The sequence below is a fragment of the Macaca nemestrina genome, chromosome 7 (assembly GCF_043159975.1).
Source record: "Macaca nemestrina isolate mMacNem1 chromosome 7, mMacNem.hap1, whole genome shotgun sequence".
Classification (NCBI taxonomy): Eukaryota; Metazoa; Chordata; class Mammalia; order Primates; family Cercopithecidae; genus Macaca; species Macaca nemestrina.
In genome coordinates this window covers 101,847,627-101,869,751 of record NC_092131.1, presented here as the reverse complement: position 1 = coordinate 101,869,751, position 22,125 = coordinate 101,847,627, and the positions used below count along the sequence as shown (strand labels likewise).

The window sequence follows — 22,125 nt, the reverse complement described above, 5'->3', positions numbered from 1 at the left end:
CAAGTCAATTATCAGGCATTCATATTCCTGTCTGCTTTCAAAAATTTCATTGCTATTGTCTCCTTTCCTGTACTCTCTGTCCTTGTATGTGTGTGTGTTTTAAAATTCACTTTCTACAGTTTTAAAGGAAAAAAATGAATTTAGAAGTATGGAAGTCCCCAGTAGGACTTTAGAAAATGAAATTTGACAGACTAAAGTTCTTACAGAAAATTAAATGTGAAAGACTACCCTGCCAAAAAAATTTGGAAAACCAGCGATAATAAGGAATGACTTGTCTTTCTAGGTATCAAAATTCATTGTAAAGCTTTGTTAACTAAAATAGTATAATACTAAGGCTGGGTGCAGTGGCTCACGCCTATAATCCCAACACTTTGGGCGGCCAAGACAGAAGGATCCCTTGAGCCCAGGAGTTTGAGACCAGCCTGGGCAACATAGCAAAACATCGTCTCTACAAAAAAATAAAAATAAAAAAATTAGCCAGGCACAGTGGCACACACCTGCAGTCCCAGCTGCTTCGAAGGCTGAGGTGGGAGTATTGCTTGAGCCCAGGAATTCAAGGTTGCAATGAATTATCATTGCACCACTGCATTCCAGCCAGAGTGACATAGCAAGATCTTGTCTCTAAATAAATTTTAAAAATAAAATAAAAGTATAATTCTAACATGGGAATATAGATCAGTGGGGCAGAATATAAATTACTGAAACACGTTTATAACATGCAATTTTTAAAGTAAGAGTCATATTTTAAGTTGGTGGGGAAAAAAGCTAACTGATAATGTTAGAACAGTTACCCTTTGGGGGAAAAATAAAGTTACCTATTTCAATGCAGACATAAAAATATCTAACAGATATTAATGAGCTAAATGTAAAAAATAAATTTAAAAAGCAATGGCAGATCCCCTGGGTGCCATCCAGGCCCCCAGAAGGAGCTATTCAGTCTGTGGCAAAGCTTTGAGGTGGCTGGTACTGCTAAAAGTGGCAAGTGGAGGTGCCACCCTAGTGGCCGGAGCTCTGAACTGTGGCAGCCAGAGAACATGTGAGGAGAGCCAGACCACATTTTGCAGCAGCACTGTGCCAAAAGGCTGTTTTCATTAAAGATGTTTAATGAAATTAAGACTGGGTTCTCAAGATAGGGTAGTTATCCAGGACAAGATGGACTAGCCCCAGAAAAAGACATCCCCAGATGGTGGGGGAAAAAGAAGAACTGTCGGATGCATCGGTTTTTCTTACTCAAAATATTATTATTCAAGATCACAATCAAGGTCAAGAGAAAGAAAACGAGAAAGAAAATGAAGGACGAAAACACAAAGAGCATGCTGATGGGCAAAAAGGCTGAACTGAAGACACTGCAGACTCAGGTAGGAAAATAATAAGCCTATTTCATGATAAGGCAAGGAGACAGGAATCCTACAACAATTCCTCTAAGAAATACACTTCTGAGGAGCCTAATGACAAAGAACACTATTCTGATAAAGGAAGAGAGGGACTAAATTCATCTGAAAATGGGCTGGATGCAGTAACTCACGTCTGTAGTCCCAGTACTTTGGGAGGCCAAGGTGGGCAAATTGCTTGGGCTCACAAGTTTGAGACCAGCTTGAGCAACATTGCAAAGCCCTGTCTCTACAAAAAACACAGAAGTTAGCCAGGTGTGGTGGTGTGTGCCTGTGATTCCAGCTACTCAGGAGGCTGTGGTGAGAAGCTTGAGCCGGGGGAACAGAGGTTACAGTGAGCTGTGATCATGCCACTGCACTCCAGCCTGGGCAACAGAATGACATGCTATCTCAATAAATAAATAAATTCATCTGAAAATGATGAGGACAGACACAAACACAAACAAAGTCGTCAGGAAGCAGAAGTCCACTCAAGATACAGGTCTCGTGAAAGGCATCATCATAGTAGAAAGAGGGAAAAGAAGAAGCAGAGAGAACAATCATGATCTAGGAAAAGGAAAAGAAAACCATGGGCTGGACACGGTGCTTCACACCTGTAATCTCAGCACTTTGGGAGGCCAAGTCAGGCAGATCACCTGAGGTTCAGGAGTTTGAGACCAGCCTGGTCAACATGGCGAAACCCTGTCTCCACTAAAAACACAAAAATTAGCCAGGTGTGGTGGTGCACGTCTGTGGTCCCAGCTACTTGGGAAGCTGAGGCAGGAGAATCACTCGAACCCAGAAGGTGGGGGTTTCAGTGAGCTGAGGTCGCACCACTGCACTCCAGCCTGGCCAACAGAGTGAGACTCCGTCTCCAAAAAGGAAAAAAAAAAAAAAAAGAAAGAAAGAAAACCATGGATCAGATCTTGCTCCTGTTCAAGATAAAAACGACATCTGTGTTGTGTGTGAAAAATAAGTAAATAAATAAATATGACACGCATAGGAAAGAAGCAGAAGTAGTACAGGAAGCAGAAGACTAGAGAGAAAGAAGAGCATTGAGAAACTAAGAAGATTTACCAGAAGTTTAAGCCAGATTTCTAGTTCATCTCTCTTCAGAGGTAAAGGCACAGCAATGGATGCATAAGAGTTTTAGCTGGGAGGATGGAATAGGCAAAGAAATTACAAGAACAGCAAGAAAAAGAAATAGTTGGGATGGGTGTTGCAGAAAAAGTTTTTAAAAGAAAAAGATATTGTTGAAAAACAAAAACAAGAAATAGCTCCAGTTACTAGAGATTTTGTTCTCAATGTTGCTGCCCTGTTGGCATCAGGAATGCCAATAACTCAGATAGCTATGGCAGCTCAAATGAGAGCCCTACAAGCAACAGCTTTGGCAGAGATGGAACAGCTATACCAAGGGATTATGACACAGCAGCTAGAAATCCAGTGAAATTTGCTGAACAAGAGGAAAAAAATCAAGGCAAGAAAAACTGGGCAAACTCCCCATCTGCTGAACTATGACTTTGGGAAACAAGGACCAAAATGTCATATATAGGAAATTAGCGGGTATTAAGAGTGACGATGAAGCTGGATGTAGCTCAGCTGATGAAGAAACTTAGAAGACTGTGAAGCAATAGGAAGTACTGTATTTAGAAATGTAGATGCTCAATATGAAAAGGCAAGATCACAAACCCACACACAAAGAGGAATGGGATTGGGTTTCACTCTTCAACATAAGAAATGAATGCAGTTTAAAAAAGATCATACTTTTAAGATTTGGGAACTTATAGCCTTCTTGTTCTGATGTCAGGTCCTTGTTCCCAAAGAGCTAGCGTTCCAGTTTGTTGCACTGGCTTTTCTTCCTCTCTTTTTTTTAAGCTGTGGTAAAATACACATAACATAAAATTTACCATCATAGCCATTTTTTAAGTGTACAATTCAGTAGCATTCGATAACGTTCATAATGTGCAACCATCACCACCATCCATGTTCATATCTCTATCTTATAAAGCTGAAACGTGGCTGGGCGCGGTGACTCACGCCTGTAATCCCAGCACTTTGGGAGGCCGAGGCAGGTGGATCACTTGAGGCCAGGAGTTTGAGACCACTCTGGCCAACATGGTGAAACCCTGGGTGGCTTGGTGGCTGAGCCACAAGAATTGCTTGAACCTGGGAGGCGGAGGTCACAGTGAGCCAAGATCATGCCACTGCACTCCATCCTGGGCAACAGAGTAAGACTCTGTCTCAAAATAAAAGTTAAAAAAAAAGAAAAACACCAAAAAAACTGAAATGCTATTCCCATTTGCATTGGCTTTAATTTATTGAAAAATAAGATTTTTTCCATAAATATCAGATCAGTGATATAGGTGTTGTAATCATGTTAAACTCATTTCCACTAAACCTGACAGGACTATAGAAGGACAATATTTTTTGGTTCATGAATTCTACTTTTTGAACATAAAATGCTGTAGGTAGAATGAAATCTCATACATGCATTTTTTTTGTGTCTGTTATCTTGTGTACTTTTGTACTTAACCTTGTACAGTTATTTTCATCTTTTAAAACATAAAAGAAATGTTATGCAGATGTTCGTTAGAAGATCTTGCCACTGGTACATAACCCAGCACAAATAAGCTGGGTGGTGATGATAATAAAAATGGTTTTCTCCAAAGGAAAAAAACCAGCAGAACTATTGGAGAATATTTTCATACCTTGGGAGCTATGAAGAAAACAACTTCCAGATGTATCTACATAAAGTAAAAAGACCAATGGACTAGGAGAAAATATTTGCAATAAATATAACAAAAAAAAGAATATCCATACAATTAGGAAAGAATCCAACTTACAAACAAAACAAATGAGCCATTTGATAAGTGGACAAATATCATAGACATTTCCAAATACCAAAGATATGCAGCCTCACTACTATTCAGGGAAACTCTAGTGAAAACAATGAATTTGCATTTTTTCACCCATCAGATTGGCAAACATTTGAAAATATTCTTATCTTATTTTTGAGACAAGGTCTTGGTCTGTCATGCAGGCTGGAGTGCAGTGGTGTAATCATAGCTCACTGCAGCCTTGATCTCCTAGGCTCAAGCAATCCTTCAACCTCAGCCTCCCAAGTAGCTGAGAATCATAGAGGCATGCTACCACCCCAGGCTAATTTTCTTTGTTGTTATTGTGTTTGTTTTGATACAGGGTCTCTGTCACCCAGGCTGGAGTGCAGTGGCATGATCTCAGGCCGTTGCAACCTCCACCTCCCAGGTTCAAGTGATTCTCCCGCCTCAGCCTCCTGAGCAGCTGGGATTACAGATGTCCTGCACCGTGGCCCAGCTAATTTTTGTACTTTTAGTAGAGACAAGGTTTCACCATGTTAGCCAGGCTGGTCTCCAACTCCTGACCTCAAGTGATCTGCCTGCTTTGGTCTCCCTAAGTGTTGGGATTACGGGTGTGGGCCACTGCACCCAGCCAGGTTAATTTTTTTGTAGAGACAAAGTCTCACTATGCTGCCCAGGCTGGTCTCAAACTCCAGGGTTTAAGCGATCCTCCTGCTTTGGCCTCTCAAAGTATTGGGATTACAAGCGTGAGCCACTGCACCCAGCATGAAAATATTCTTAATATTCTAATATTCAAAAGTCGGTGAGGTTACAGGTAAACAGATACATTCTTATTACATTCCATTAGTGCAAGTATCAAAAGCAAAGCCTTTGTTTGGAGGCAATTCGGCAGTATCTATTCATTTAAAAAACACATACCCTTATTAAAGCAGCAATTCCAATTGATAAATCTGTACTATGGGAATTAACATATGTGCATATAGATGCACATGGAAGGATGTCATTGCAGCATCCTTTGCAATAGCAAGAAATTGGGAAAAACATAGATGCCCACAAGTGTGGGGAAAAGAAAGAGAACAGCTTGTTACTGTGTCTATATAGAAAGAAGCAGACATAAGAGACTCCATTTTGTTCTGTATTTGAGATGCTGTTAATCTGTGACCCTGCCCCCAACCTTGTCCTTGCAAGAGACATGTGCTATGGTGACTCAAGGTTTAAAGGATTTTGGGCTGTGCAGGGTGTGCTTTGTTAAACAAGTGCCTGAAGGCAGCTTGCTGGTTAAAAGCCATCACCATTCTCTTAATCTCAAGTACCCAGGGACTCGCACACTTCTAGACCTCTGCCTAGAAAACCTAGCTATTGTCCAAGGTTTCTCCCCATGTGAAAGTCTGAAATATGGCCTCGTGGGAAGGGAAAGACCTGATCATCCCCCAGCCTGACACCCGTGAAGGGTCTGTGCTGAGGAGGACCAGTACAAGAGGAAAGAAGGCCTCTTGGCGGTTGCTGGCAGTTGAGATAGAGAAAAGCATCTGTCTCCTGCCCGTCCCTGGGCGATGGAACATCTCGGTATAAAACCCGATTGTATGTTCTGTTTACTGAGAAAAGAGAAAACCGCCTTAGGGCGAAAGGCGGGACTTGCTAGTGCAATGCTGCTCTTTATGCACTAAAAAGGTTTATGGAGATGTTTACATATGCATATCAAGGCACAGTACTTTTCCTTAAACTTATTCATGTCACAGAGATCTTTATTCATATGTCTTACTGCTTTCTCCCTATAATAATCCTATTATCCTGCCACTTCCTTTTCTTTAAGATGGTAAAGATAATTACCAATAAATACTAAGGGAACTCAGAGACCAGTGCCCGCGTGGGTCCTCTGTATGCTGAGCGCCGTCCCCTGGGCCCATTTTTTCTTTCTCTGTACTTTGTCTCTGTGTCTCATTTCTTTTCTCAAGTCTCTTGTTCTACCTAACGAGAAATGCCCACAGGTGTGGAGGGGTAGGCCACCCCTTCACACAAGCAGCATGATGAATCAAAGATGAAGATATGAATACATTCATATTATAGAAAATCACACACCATAAAAAAAAATGCATGTGGAAAAAGCTCCAGAACTTAAATGATGAAAAGGAAAGTTTTAGAACTATATATAGAGTGTGATTACTTTTAATTTTTATTTTTATTTTTTGGGGTCTCACTCTGTCACCCAGGCTGGAGTGCAGTGGCACAATCTCAGCTCACTGCAACCTCCACCTCCTGGGTTCAAGTGATTATCCTGCTTCAGCCTCCTCAGTAGCTGGGACTACAGGCACCCATCACCACTCCTGGCTAATTTTTTTGCATTTTTAGTAGAGACAGAGTTTCACCATGTGGCGCCAAGCTGGTCTCGAACTCCTAACCTCAAGGTTAGGTTGCAGTGAGCTGAGATCACATCACTGCACTCTGGGCGACAAGAGTGAGATTCCAAATTACATAACAAACTTATATAGTACTGGAGGCATTATAAATTAACATGCTCTTCATTTTTTTTCTTTTTTTTGAGATGCAATCTCACTCTTGTCGCCCAGTGTGCAGTGGTGTGATCTCAGATTTTAGAGTTATTAAAGTATGATAAAATGTGCACCTTAGCATATATAAAATATGATAATATAACCCAGGATCTAGAGTTCACTGGAGTCTGGGTGACGAAGTGAGACTCTGTCTCCAAAAAATAAAAAATAAATAAAAGTAACGTAAGTTTCAAAAGAAGAAATGAATAAACAAGAGGGAAATGCTAACTGTTAATTCACTTCTAATTATAATTATAATCCAACAGGGACTTTTTGGGACCTTTACAAATTATTCAAGAATATACATGGATGAATAAATAGTTACAAATATCAGAGAATGTGTTGAAAAACAACTGCCACAAAGCGGAATAACTAGTCTTACTAGGTATGTGAAACTATATTGAAACAATAAATAGCTGGGTGCGGTGGCTCACGCCTGTAATCCCAGCACTTTGGGAGGCTGAGGTCAGGAGTTTGAGACCAGCTTGGTCAACATAGTGAAACCCCGTGTCTACTAAAAATACAAAAATTAGTCAGATGCGGTGGTGGGCGCCTATAGTCCCACCTATTCAAGAGGCTGAAGCAGGAGAATCGCTTGAACCCAGGAGGCAGAGATTGCAGTGAGCCGAGTTTGAGCCACTGCACTCTAGCCTGGGCAACAGAGCAAGACTCCGTCTCAGAAAAAAAAAAAAGAAAAAGAAAAGAAACAATAAATAAAACAACAAGAAAGTAATGCAGAAAGAAAAATGTAACTCAGTGGAATAAAATGAAGAAATGAAGAGTAAAAACTAAATCCAACTATGTATTAAATGTTTATTCAACCAATGTGAAAGGTGTGATGACTACATGCCAGGAACATACCATTGTTGACACCACAGTCAACAAGTCATGTTCTTATCGAGTTTATATTCTGGGTGTGGGAAGAATAAGGAGGCAAATGAAACGAGGTATCTTCTATTGTCCTAAGTGCCCTGAAGGAAGTAAACAGGATGATGTGATGGGGGTTACTTCAGATAGAATGTCAAGGAAGTCTGTCTAAGGATTAAAATTCGAGCTGAGACATAAATGATAAAAGTCATCAGTCATTTGAAGAGCTGAAGTGAAGGAACCTAGATGAGAGTATTCCAGGGGACAGAACAAGTACAAAGGCCTGGAGGCAAAAATGTACTTGTGTTTGAAGAACAGCAAGAAGGCCAGAGCACAGTGAAGATGAGAGTGTATCCAGTGAGGGGAGAGAGAGGCAAAGGAGCCAGACCATGCTGGGCCTTACAGGCTGTAATAGGGGGCCTGAGTTTTACTCTAAACTTAATACAGTATACAACATTAGAGTTTCTTCAACAAGGGGAGGTAAAAATGGATTATTTACACTTAATATAATAGGTTAGACAATAATTAGTTTGAAAAAAATAAGTTTTAAAATAAACTCAAAATACACAGAGATTTACTTATTTGTTGATGATAAGGCAAACCATTGTTTTATCTGCTAACAAAGAAAAAAAAATGCTGTCAATTATAATTGTAAGATGTCACCCACTATAACACACATCCAGATTTTAGAGTTATTAAAGTGTGATAAAATGTGCACCTTAGAATATATAAAATATGATATTATAAGCCAGGATCTAGACTTCACTGGACAAGTGGTTCAATTATATTACAGAAGGCTGACATGGAAAATAAAATTATAAACTCACATATGGAAAAAGCATGATTAATAAAAATTCAAATATGTGAGGTACCTCTATCTCTGAGTAGAAATTTAAAATGATACACTTCAGTACTAGAGTTACAAGGAAACAAACTTATATAGTACTGGAGGCATTATAAATTAACATACTCTTCATTTTTTTTTTTTTTTTTTGAGATATGTCACCCAGGCTGGAGCGCAATGGCACAATCTCAGCTTACTGCAACCTCCACCTCCCAGGTTCAAGCAATTCTCCTGCCTCAGCCCCCCGAGTAGCTGGGATTACAGGCGCATGCCACCACACACGGCTAATTTTTTGTATTTTTAGTAGAGACGGGGTTTCACCATGTTAGCCAGGCTGGTTTTGAACTCCTGACCTCAGGTGATCTGCCCGCCTCAGCCTCCCAAAGTGCTGGGATTACAGGTGTGAGCCACCGTGCCTGGCTAACATACTCTTTCTAAATATCTATCTAGCAATACGCATTATGATTAGAAATACTAATTCCCTTTGACCCAGGTATTCTGGTTTTAGCAGGGTATGAATAGGCATAACAGTTTGCATAAAGACTTACAGTAGTTTTATTCATATTAATTAAAAAAAAAAGAAACAAAGTATCCAGTGTCTGTTATCCTAGGTGCTCTGCTACCTGAATCAGCTGAGAACACTCATGTTACCCACCCCCCCCCCCCCGTTCTGCTTTGACCTTTTTTTTTTTTTTCTTTTTTTTTTTTTTGAGACGGAGTCTCGCTCTGCCACCCAGGCTGGAGTGCAGTGGCCAGATCTCGGCTCACTGCAAGCTCCACCTCCCGGGTTCACGCCATTCTCCTGCCTCAGCCTCCCGAGTATCTGGGACTACAGGCGCCCGCCACCTCGCCTGGCTAGTTTTTTGTATTTTGTAGTAGAGACGGGGTTTCACCGTGTCAGCCAGGATGGTCTCGATCTCCTGACCTCATGATCCGCCCGTCTCGGCCTCCCAAAGTGCTGGGATTACAGGCTTGAGCCACCGCGCCCGGCCTTTTTTTTTTTTCTTTTGAGACAGAGTTTCGCTCTTGTTGCCCAGGCCAGAGTACAATCTTAGCCCACCACAACCCCCACCTCCCAGGTTCAAGAGTTTCTCCTACCTCAGCCTCCCAAGTAGCTAGGATTACAGGCACGTGTCACCACACCTGGCTAATTTTTTGTATTTTTTTAATAGAGACGGGGTTTCTCCATGTTGGCTAGGCTGGTCTCAAATTCCTGACCTCAAGTGATCTGCCCACCTTGGCCTCCCAAAGGGCTGGGATTACAGGCGTGATGCACTGCGCTTGGCCAAAAGCTACTAATTTCCATATGTTAAACTTGTATTCAGTCACCTTACAGAACTCTATTATTAGTTCCAGTTGTTTCCAACTGATTTCGATTTTCTAATCAATTCATCTGTAACTATTATATATTCTGAAACCTAGTAAAGCAAATCTCCCATCACTGTCCTTTTTCCCTAGAATATACTTTTGCATTTCTTGGCCACTCCTTTTCCCTGATATATTTTGCCTTTACCGAGTTCTATAAACTCTCCTGATGGAATTATACTTGGTTTTCCATTTGATGTGTTGCTCACCACCTTTGGGACTACTGTCATCTTTGCTTGACTCTTTCCAACAAGGGGAGAGTTTGTAGCTCCATTTGTTCCAACTATTCCTTTGTTTCTCCTTTAAGATTTTATAATTTTATTGGAATCAATGTCAAGTATTCCATACCAAGTTCATTCTCAAGCACTAACTATCCTTTATTACTACCGTAAATGAGACTTCTTTAATTATGAATTTTCTAGCTGTTTTCTCAGAAACAGGAAATTTAATTTTGTTGGCTTTATCTCATATTCTGTCATTTTGCTGATATAATTTCCTTACTTATAATTTTTTTAAAAGATTTTCTATGTCCATAATCCAGCCACCTTACATGATAACTTATCTCTCTTTCTTTACTATGTCACTTCTTCATTTGTTTTTGTATCACTCACTACGAATGTTTGTTAAAATTAGAGTAAACAATAAAAGATATTCCTTTTTTTTTTTTGAGACAGAGTCTCGCTCTGTCACTCAAGCTGGAGTGTGGTGGCGTGAATATGGATCATTGAAACCTCAACCTCTTGGGCTCAAGAAGTCCTCCTGCTTTAGCCACATGAGTAGCTGGGACCACAGGGGCACACCACCTGATTTTTTATAGGGACTAGGTAGGTCTCACTATGGTGCCCAGGCTGGTCTTGAACTTCTGAGCTCAACTGATCCTCCTGCCTCAGGCTCCCAAAGGGTTGGGATTATAGGTATGAGCCACTGCACCTGGATGAAACACTCAACAAGAGTATTCACAAATGCCTACAGATTTTACCCTGAGACAACAGTGGCTCTGGTTTCTTGGCTCTTGGTTTTGAAACTAAAATTGATTGCTTCAGGGAAAGTAAACTAAGTGACAAGGGGAAAGGGGAAGGAGGATATTTTTCACCATACAGGTTGAACACTCGAAATCCAAAAATCTGAAATCCAAAACACTACAAAATCCAAAATTTTGTGTGCCGACATGATGCTCAAAGGAAATGCTCATTGGGCATTTCAGGTTTTGGACTTTCAGATTTAGGATAAGTATAATGCAAATATTCCCAAATGTGAAAAAGTCCAAAATCCAAAACACTTCTGGTCCCAAGCAGTTCAAAGGGATATTCAACCTGCATACTCATAGTGTGTCTCTGAATTCTGAACCACATAACTATATTCATTTCTTCAGAAAGTAAACAATAAATGTGTACTTTTAATCAAAAATGCTTATTCCAGTTTAAGAGTGTATTTAATATAATTTAGATAATCACTCCTCTCAGAAACTACTAATTTTTATTATATTAGTTTTTCTTACTGCTATAATAGACTATTAATTTTTCTTTTTCTTTTTTTGAGACGGAGTCTCGCTCTGTCGCCCAGGCTGGAGTGCAGTGGCTGGATCTCAGCTCACTGCAAGCTCCGCCTCCCGGGTTTACGCCATTCTCCTACCTCAGCCTCCTGAGTAGCTGGGACTATAGGCGCCCTCTACCTCCCTCGGCTAGTCTTTTTGTATTTTTTAGTAGAGACGGGGTTTCACTGTGTTAGCCAGGATGGTCTCAATCTTCTGACCTTGTGATCTGCCCGTCTCGGCCTCCCAAAGTGCTGAGATTACAGGCTTGAGCCACCACGTCCGGCCAACTATTAATTTTTCTTTGTTACACTGACTTGCATTCTTGGGAATAAATACTATTTGGACACAATGTATAATTCTTCTATTTAATAGTATGCAGTTTTCCTGCTAAAGAAATAATTTTAGGGCTAGAAAAGAATATCTAGTATCTTTGTAGATTAAAAAAAAAAACAAAAACACCCAACACACAGAAGAGACAAAATGCAAAACAAACAAAAACCCTTAAGGCCAATAAAGCCTAGATGATTTGTTTAAGGGCACATTGCTTGTTAATGGGAGAGTCAAAAAGGAAAAAAAAGTCAGGTTTCACAATCCCTTGGTTCAACTGATTGTTGGCTAAGATTTTAGTTAGTATGTAATTTTATACCAATACTAACAAGCAATATTTGACAAACATCTTCCCTTTTTTTTGTTTTTTGAGACACAGTCTCACTCTGTCACCCAGGTTGGAGTGCAGTGGCGCAATCTCACCCCACTGTAACCTCCGCCTCCCAGGCTCAAGTGATTCTTCTGCCTCAGTCTCCCATGTAGCTGGGACTACAGGCACAGGCCACCACACCCAGCTAATTTTGTTTGTATTTTTAGTAGAGACAGAGTTTCACCACATTGGCCAGGCTGGTCTCAAATTCCCGACCTCGTGATCCTCCCGCCTTGGCCTCCCAAAGTGCTGGGATCACAGGCGTGAACCACTGTGCACGGCCCATCTTGCTTTTTAGAGTCAGGTTTTTGGATGATAACCAATTTATTCCATGAAATACGCTTAGGTAGTAGGATTCCTTGTTCTAAGTTTTAAAAAATAACTGAATGCAACATACAGGTTTTAATGTACTTCAACTTTAAAAAATTCTACTGTGACCCCATTAGGGAGTCAGTTCTTTTTTTTTTTTTTTTTTTTTAACATCTATTATTTTATCCTAATATTATTTCAGTGCTTTTATGTTGACCTCATTTGGGCAGTTTTTTGTTTTCATATTTTTTGAGATAGAGTCTTGCCCTGTTGCTCAGGCTGGAGTGCAACGGTGTGATCTCAGCTCACTGCAACCTCTGCCTCCCAGGTTCAAGTGATTCTCATGCCTCAGCTACCCAAGTAGCCAAGCAGCTGGGATTACAGGCATGTGCCACCATGCGCAGCTAATTTTTCTATTTTTAGTAGAGACGAAGTTTCACCATGTTGGTCAGGCTGGTCTCAAACTCCTGGCCTCAAGTGATCCACCCTCCTTGGTCTCCCAAAGTGCTGGGATTATAGGCACGTGCCACTGTGCCAGGCCAGTGCGGTTATTTTTTGTAGTCAGCTATTTCAGATATATTGGTAGTATAACTATGTATATATCATCCCTTTAAAACAATGTTTTCTATTTCTATCTTCTTTATATCAATTAGGCCAACTATTTATTAATTTTTATTTTTTCAAAGATCAGCTGGGTCCAGTGGTTCACACCTGTAATCCCAGCAATTTGGGAGGCCAAAGTGGGAAGACTGCCTAAGCTGAGACGTTCGAGACCAGCCTGGAAAACATGGTGAGACTTCATCTCTAAAAAATTTAAAAAATTAGCCAGATGTGGTGATGCATGCCTGTAGGCCCCATTACTCAGGAGGCTGAGGTAGGAGGATGGGTTAAGCCTGGGAGATGGAGGCTGCAGTGAGCTGTGATCACACCACTGCACTCCAGTTTAAGAGCAAGACCTTGTCTCAAAAAAAAAAACAAAAACAAAGATCAAACTTTTTAGTTCCTATTATTTTTACATTTTACTTATCTGATCTTACCAAATCCAACGTACACTAAATATTTAATAAATGTCTATTAAATTATAAAGTTAGAGGCCGGGCACAGTGGTTCACACCTGTAATCCCAGCACTTTGGGAGGCCAAGGCAGGCAGATCACAAGGTCAGGAGATCAAGACCATCTTGGCCAACATGGTAAAACCCTGTCTCTACCAAAACTACAAAAATTAGCTGGGTGTGTGCCTGTAATCCCGGCTACTCGAGAGGCTGAGTGAGGCAGAAGAATCGCTTGAAGCAGGGAGTTGGAGGTTGCGGTGAGCTGAGATCGTGCCACTGCACTCCAGCCTGGCAACAGAACAAGACTCTGTCTCAAAAATAAATAAATAAATAATTTTTTAAAAATTATAAAACTGGTCTTTTGTATTATTAATATAAATCTCAAAGGTCCATTTTCTCTAATAACTGTGGCCCAATTTTTTTTTCTCTTTTAAAAAATTTTCCTTATTTTTTATAATATGGAATGCTTCACCAATTTGCATGTCATCCTTACACAGTGGCAATGCTAATCTTTTCCGCATTGGTCCACTTTTAGAATATATGCTGCTGAATGAAGCAAGCACTCTATCCCAATTTTTAAAATACATTATCACTATATTTCCTTAATTTTCAAATAAACTCATATTATGTACACATTTCTATAGCCTGCTACATACAGTTAACAGTAGTATAAAGCACATTCTCACATTTGAATTCTACAACCTAATATCACTTTTCAGATGGTAGATTCATGACTCAAACTCAGATTTCCTGATGCTAGATCTTGAGCTTTTTTTCTTTTTTTGAGACAGGGTCTCACTCTGTTGCCCAGGCTGGAGCGCAGAGGTGCGATCTTGGCTCACTGCAACCTCTGCCTCCTGGGTTCAAGTGATTCTCCCACCTCAACCTCCCAAGTAGCTGGGAGTACAGGCACATGCCACCAGGCCCAGCTAATTTTTTGTATTTTTAGTAGAGACAGGGTTTCATCATGTTGACCATGTTGGTCTCAAATTCCTGGCCTCAAGTGATCCACGCACCTCAGCCTCCCAAAGTGCTAGGATTACAGGTATGAGCCACTGCGCCCCACCTTGAGCTCTTTCTATCATGCTGACTCTCAATGTCCAATCTGACTCAGGTTTTAAGAAAGTATTTAAAAATTGTCTCCAAGATGCATCTGTTTTAGATGGGTTCATCTTTATGTATACTTTTATGTATAATTACGTGAATACAATGTATGAAATTTTTAATTATCTTACAAAACTATATATTCAAAATTTCAATTTATTTGTTCCAAGATATGTTTAGCTTTTAAACTTTTATCTTAAGAAAATGAATTTTGTTGTAAGCATTTATTTATTTATTATTTACTTATTTATTTATTTTGAGACAGAGTGTCACTCTGTAGCCCAGGCTGGAGTGCAGTGGCGCGATCTCAGCTCACTGCAAGCTCCACCTCCCAGGTTCATGCCATTCTCCTGCCTCAGCCTCCCGATGCTTGGACTACAGGCGCCCGCCACGATGCCCGGCAAATTTTTGGTATTTTTAGTAGAGACGGGGTTTCACCGTGTTAGCCAGGATGGTCTTAATCTCCTGACCTCGTGATCTGACCGCCTCGGCCTCCTAAAGTGCTGGGATTACAGGCGTGAGCCACCATGCCCGGCCTATTTATTTTTAATTTATTGTTGTTTTGAGACGGAGTCTCACTCTGTTGCCCAGGCTGGAGTACAGTGGCACGATCTCGGCTCACTGCAACCTCCACATCCCAGGTTCAAACGATTCTCCTGCTTCAGCCACCTGAGTAGCTGGGACTACAGGTGCACACCACGCCTGGATAATTTTTGTATTTTTAGTAGAGATAGGCTTTCACCATATTGGCAGGTTGGTCTCAAACTCCTGACCTCAACTGATCCGCCTGCCTTGGCCTCCCAAAGTGCTGGGATTATAGGCATGAGCTACCATACCTGGCCTGTTGTTGTAAGCATTTAAAATTTACATTTTATAGCTATAGAATTTTCTTTTCCACAATTGTTGTTACTTAAGTTTTCAATGTAGCATCTATTTGAGTGTTTTCTACCTATGGGCTTATTCAAGTACTTAAAAGAAGCTCATCTAGAATCTCACATATAAAATGATGAAATTATGCTAAATGAATAGTTCCCAAGCTAGGGTCCCTACACATCTCAGTTTTCTTTTTTTTTTTTTTTTTTTTTTTTTTGAGACGGAGTCTCGCTCTGTCACCCAGGCTGGAGTGCGGTGGCCGGATCTCAGCTCACTGCAAGCTCCGCCTCCCGGGTTCACGCCATTCTCCTGCCTCAGCCTCCCGAGTAGCTGGGACTATAGGCGCCCGCCAACTCGCCCGGCTAGTTTTTTGTATTTTTTAGTAGAGACGGGGTTTCACCGTGTCAGCCAGGATGGTCTCGATCTCCTGACCTCGTGATCCGCCCGTCTCGGCCTCCCAAAGTGCTGGGATTACAGGCGTGAGCCACCGCGCCCGGCCCATCTCAGTTTTCATGAAGGTAATAAAAACAATCTGAAAGCAGATTGTGGGCCACCATGTCCGGCCAAAAGTATAAGTTTGTAAATGAAAACCAAGGGCAGTGCAAGGGCTAGATAGAAACCAATAAATCTACAAGTGCTGAGGGTTTCTCAGGAGCTCTCCCAGAGCACCACCTGGTGGACGTCTGGCAACTTTTACCAGTATCAATAAGGAGATGGACACAAGGTTACTCAAAAATCCCGTGGAAACTCTCTGAAGTTGCTGCCATCATTAGCTGACTACACATACCTGGATGAGGTCCAAGATGCCAAGTTCACTCTCTGAGGAATCCACACAAAATACAAAGTAGAGGGTAGCATAGTGTCGGTAGATCAGTTTGTAGTCAGAGCCACCAATCAAACTGCAGAAGATGGGAAACATTTAAACGCCCACAGCTTAATTAAACACATCAAAAAGGAACCTTGTGCCAAAGAATGAGAAAGGGCCCACTGGAAAGGAGAAGGCCAGATGCTAGAAGTAGGCCATTCTTACTAGGTGAATGGCAACCAAGTTTGGCAGAGGTACCTAAAGCCACCTTACCTTACCTTTTCTCCTGCCTATCCTCCCAGGGACCGATCATCTAAATGAGCGATATCAGAAGCACAGTAATTGAACTGCGCCCCCAGAGAGAATTGTGTCTCTCCCTGAGCAGATCATGGTGAGACCAGTTAAAGTTGCATCAAGTATCCACCTGACACTTGAGTACTGCCAGAAGATGCAATAATGAAGGGCACTCACAAGTGGATATATGGGGAGAAAAATGAAGCTGACAGTTTACCTTCCACCCTCCAAGAAGTTACAGATGTTGTCATCCCGCTTGAGGACTAAATGGAAAGTCTCTCGAACAATCTGCTGTTGAATTTCTTCTGGCTATGGAACAAAAAGATAAGTGAATCAGTGGGCAGGCCTGAAAAACTACATCCCATCCATGGGGATGGACAGGGAAGAACTGTTTCTAAGCTGGGAACATCTAAACATTTAGTACTTGTTTCTAGAAATGATAAAAATGATGAGGAAAAAATAAGAGTGAATCTATGAAAAATGGGTGACAAGGCTCTGATACAGGAATTAAGATAGGGTATATTTACCTAAATATCTAAGTCACTAACCATTACTGTCCTATAGGTAAGCTGATATTTAAACAAGAAAAGGAACACTGATAAACTCTCATACAAAGTCAGAGAATAACTAGAAGGCCTGATCCTGAAATATTTTGTCTTCCCCTGGAAAACATCTGTGACAAGTATATAATAAATCTCAACAGGTCTAACATTTTAAGAAGGTCAAGATGTGGGCAAGGTACGGTGGCTCACGCCTGAAATCCCAGCACTTTGGGAGGCCGAGGGGAGTGGATTACAAGGTCAGGAGTTCGAGACCAGCCTGACCAACATGGAGAAACCCCATCTCTACTAAAAATACAAAATTAGCCGGGCGTGGTGGCACATGCCTGTAATCCCAGCTACTTGGGAGGCTGAGGCAGGAGAATTGCTTGAACCCAGGAAACAGAGGTTACAGTGAGCTGAGATCACGCCACTGCACTCCAGCCTGAGCGACAGAGTGAGACTCCATCTCAAAAAAAAAAAAAAAAAGGTCAAGAAGTAATCATGTAAATGTTTTAAAAAGTTGTATTGGCAAATACAGCTGCCATCTTTTGTACTGGTAATATAGATACTACATATAAGATGCTGTGTTACTCATCAACAAAGTATTATTGAGAAAAATAGATCACAGATTAAAATTTTGAACAATCAGAGAGCTACAAATAAAATGTTTTATTATTATTTTTTTAGACTGAGTCTTGTTCTATTGCCCAGGCAGTGGTGCGATTACAGCTCATTGCAACCTCCAACCCCGGGTTTAAGCGATTCTCCTGCCTCAGCCTCCCCAGTGGCTGAGATTACAGGCATGTGCCACCATGCCCCACTAATTTTTGTATTTATAGTAGAGATGGGGTTTCACCATGTTGGTCAGGCTGATCTTGAACTCCTAACCTCATGGTGATCCACATGCCTTGGCCTCCCAAAGTGCTGGGATTACAGGCGTGAGCCACCATGTCTGGCCTTATTTTTTCACTTACTACGTGCATAAGAAAGCTCAACTCTGATGAAATCACTTTGATAACTCACCTTTGATTTCTAATTATACATATGAGTTTCAGAAGAAGTATGGTTAAAAAGGGTAACGAGAGGGAGAAACCAGCAATTAAGACAGAAAATAATTTAAAGCTCTAGACCATTGCTTCTCAAATAATTTGCAATGAATCAGCTGTGAATGTTGTTAAAATACAGATTCGGATTTAGCAGGTATAGGTTAAATCCTGAGATGCAAGTCTAGTAAGCACCAGGCAATACCATTTCTGTTGGTCTGGGGACCACACTTTGAGTAACAAAGCATAAGAAAACCTTAAATTGGACTTGCCCCAAGAGTTAGAAAATAGGTTCAAGTAATTTTAATCCCTTTTTTTCTACAGCCCTGAATTTAGCTTTGAAAGGGTTATTTAAAAGAAACAGAGGGGAAAAAACAGGGAAAACGTAATTGTGGGGAAATTACTTTGACTCACATGGGTATGGAATGGCTCACAGTATTTACTGAATGAATGAAAACTTGCTAATCATTGGTCACTACAAATTTGAGTAAATCAATCACTATTTTCCTCATTTCCATTTAAAGAACAAAGCTCACAGATGACAGGATGCTGTAAGGAACTAAGTCTATATACTGCAAAATACGAAACATGCTAAACATCAGCACTTTTTAAAACTGAAAACACATCTTTTGAACTAAAGCCTTTTATCTGACTCTGGGGGAAGTGGCAGCAGTGGGAAATGGTATGAAATGATGAGGCTACCTAATTTCTAGTTCAGTAAAAAGGTAAACTACCAATTGCTTACATGCCTCAGTGATTTTAATAACCCCTCATATCATTTTAGTACTCTGTAGTTTTCAAGGTACTTTCATCTATGAGCTCATGAGGTCTTATAAAAATCCTATGATCTCCAAAGATACATGAATGGTCAATAAGCACATGAAAAGATGCTCAACATCATTAGTCATTTTGGAAATTAAAATCAAAACCACAATGGGCCAGGTGCAGTGGCTCACACCTGTAATCCCAGCACTTTGGGAGGCCAAGACGGGCAGATTACTTGAGGTCAGCAGTTCAAGACCAGCCTGGCCAATATAGCAAAACCCCATATCTACTAAAAATACAAAAATTAGCCAGGCATGGTGGCGGGCACCTGTAATCCCAGCAACTTAGGAGGCTGAAGCAGGAGAATCACTTGAACCCGGGAGGCAGAGGTTGCAGTGAGCCAAGATCATGCCACTGCAGCCTGGGAGACAGAGCAAGACTCAGTCTCGGGGGAAAAAAAAAAGCCACAATGAGATACCACTTTATACCCACTAAAATGTCTTTAATCAAAAAATAAATAAATAAATAACGAATGGCAGGGATGTGAAGAAACTGGAATCCTTATACATTGCTGATGGAAATGTAAAATGGTGCAGCCACTTGGAAAGTTTGTCAAATAGTTTGCAGTTTCTCACAATGTTCACCATAGTTACCATATGATCCAGCAATTCTACTCCTAGGTATATAACCAAGAGAAATGAAGTCATAAGTCCACATAAAAACTTGCACAAGAATGTTCATAGCAGCATTAGTTAGAAGAGCCAAAAAGTAGAAACATCAGCTTATAAACAGACAATCAAAATATGGCATACCCATATAATGCAATATTATTCAGCAATAAAAGAAATGAAGATCAGATACATGCTACAACATGGATGAATCTTGAAAACATTATATTACATGAAACATGGCAGACACAAAAAAACCCACTTATTTATGATTTCATTTATATGCAACGGAATAGGCAAATTCCATCTGCCACTCTGGAATAGTCAAATTCCATTTGCCATTCTAGAACAGGCGAATTTAGAGGGAAAGAGACTCTCTAGGGCTGGGACAGTCATGGAGAAATAGGCAATGAGTGCTAATGGGCAGAGGTTTCTTTTTGGGGTGATGAAAATGATCTAAAATTGATTGTGGTGATGGTTGTGCAGCTTCTGTGAACGTGCTAAAAAACACTGAACTGTCCCCTTTAAATAGGTAAACTGGGGCCGGACACAGTGGCTCATGCCTGTAATCCCAGCACTTTGGGAGGCTGAGTCTGGTGGATTGCTTGAGCCCAGGAGTTCAAGACCAGCCTGGGCAACATAGAAAGACTTCATCTGTGTAAGTAAATAACGTAAAATAAATAAGTAAATAGTATGGCATGTTAGTTTTATCTCAATAACCCTGTTAGAAAAAAACTAGGGGGGAATCTGTATACACACAAATGCAAATACAAATAGTTATGTTGAATACTCATATTTTTACCTCGATGTAATCTACTTAATTAAATGTAATCTAGCTTTAAAAATCTTATGAAGGAGTAAAATTAGTTTTTCATTTCTAATTGACAAAAGACAGAATAATTTAAGTCTGAAAAGGGTTTATTAACTTGTCAATAGACGCAAGAGTAGAAAAGGTGGAGCTGAAGCCGGAATACGTTTTCTGACTCCCCTCTTCAGTTTGGCCAGTACCCCAATTATGTAACATTTTGAAACCCCGCCATGAAGAAATAAAATATTGGAAGATAGGAAGCAAATACTGATGTTTATGTGTTTGCAAAGGAACGTGTTGGGAAAATTCAAATTTACGTAATCACTTATTGAGCCCTTGTGCAGCAGCATTTATAATTTCTCATCATGTTTCCACTTTTAAACTAAAATTTTCTTCAACCCTACAGAGTGAAGGGTATCTAGTCTCTGGAAAGTCCCAGCCAACACTGAAGCAAAATAATTCCAAATAAAGAACTTTTCCAGACCCTTTGGCTATAACAAAAACTTTCAGAAACTTAGTATTTCTTCCTCATGAAACTGTGGTCAACAACCAAAAAGATGACAGAACGTGACTTCAATCATTCAAGTTCTCAACGAGGCACACTCCCCACTGTCGCTTCTATCTCGTTCCCAGAGACCCAAGGGAAAATGTCACAAAATGGCACAGAAATGCCAGGATCCAGGAAAGGGTCAGAAAGAGCGAGGGCAGTAGGGCGGAAGACAAAATGCCTGGCACCGGCCTGCGCCCAGCTTAAGTGCTTAAGAAGGGTGAGGGTCATGCACGGTGCAGGAGCCCCAGGTGACCAAGGAGCGGTGCCCCCGGGCGCCCAGAGGCCAAAGAGGAGGGAAGAGATAGTGGGCACCCTCAACGGGCGTGGTGAAGCCGGGCCGCACTCACGAAACGCTGGTAGAAGCGGACTAGCCGCGGCTTTCCATGGTTGTTGAAAACCAGAATCGCCTGAATCATCTTTGCCGGCCACGGTTCTCTCAGCACCGGCTACTCCCAGAAATCGCCTCCTTCCGCCACAACACGGCCACTTCCGGTTGGTGCGCTGCTGAGAGCGGCACTCGGAAACTTGGCCCCGGCACCCAGGAGCCCTAGCACCCAAGGTTCCGGCCTCTTTGACGCCCTGGAGAAGGCGGCGGGGTCCCCTGCGGACTGCAGGTGCGGGTGCCCAGGAGCGTGGTCACCTCGACCAGCGTCGGTTGGCCGGTCAGGATGCGAATCCGGATCTATATCCCTCGCCAAGACCGACAGCTGGCCCCAGAAGCCGAAACTTGACCACCAGCCGGGTTGCCAACACAGAGAGGCGGCGCGAGCTTGCCTTTCTCACCGTCCGCTCCAAAACCTGTACTCCCGCCTTCCCCTTAGCGCTCGCAGAACGTTCCGCGGAGTGGAGACGCCGGTCGTTCGGCCGTTCCTCGGTTAAGGAACGTTTCGTTCATTTTTATTTTTCAGTATTACAATGCTGCAGTGAATTACGTAGCTGTCTCTCCGTGCATATGGGCTGTTCCTCCATGGTAGACGGTGAATGGTGGAATTAAAGAATTTTTAGTGCATTTCCTTTAAAATCCCAAATCAATCAAGTTCTTATTTTTGCTTGTTCTTTTAATGACCCAGTGTGGGTAAGGTGGAGCACGTTCGTATACTGCAGATGGAGCAGCGGATACAGCTGCAAATCGATCCAGAGGACTTTTTGGCAATATGGATCAGAAGCCTTTAAAATATGTAACAGTCCAGGCCCGGGGGCTCACGCCTGTAATCCCAGCATTTTGGGAGGCTGAGGCGGGTGGCTCAC

At 41.4% G+C, this 22,125-nt stretch overlaps 1 protein-coding gene and 1 non-coding gene across 3 annotated transcripts in view; both read right to left on the bottom strand.

The window, feature by feature from the left end:
• Positions 1-21,381, bottom strand: part of LOC105488316 (adaptor related protein complex 3 subunit sigma 2) — a 64,690-nt gene extending 43,309 nt beyond the window's left edge. For both annotated transcript variants that reach the window (XM_071100682.1, XM_071100683.1), the window contains exons 1-3: positions 21,225-21,381; positions 16,719-16,810; positions 16,190-16,301 (exon numbers count right to left, since the gene is read on the bottom strand). In XM_071100682.1, coding sequence (XP_070956783.1) covers positions 16,190-16,301; positions 16,719-16,810; positions 21,225-21,293 — 273 coding nt within the window. In that variant the 5' untranslated portion in view covers positions 21,294-21,381. The remainder of the gene's footprint in view (positions 1-16,189; positions 16,302-16,718; positions 16,811-21,224) is intronic.
• Positions 13,878-13,984, bottom strand: LOC112429447 (U6 spliceosomal RNA). Its single transcript, XR_003021675.2, has one exon. It is a non-coding gene; the product is annotated as a U6 spliceosomal RNA (small nuclear RNA).
• Positions 21,382-22,125: the final 744 nt, after the last annotated feature.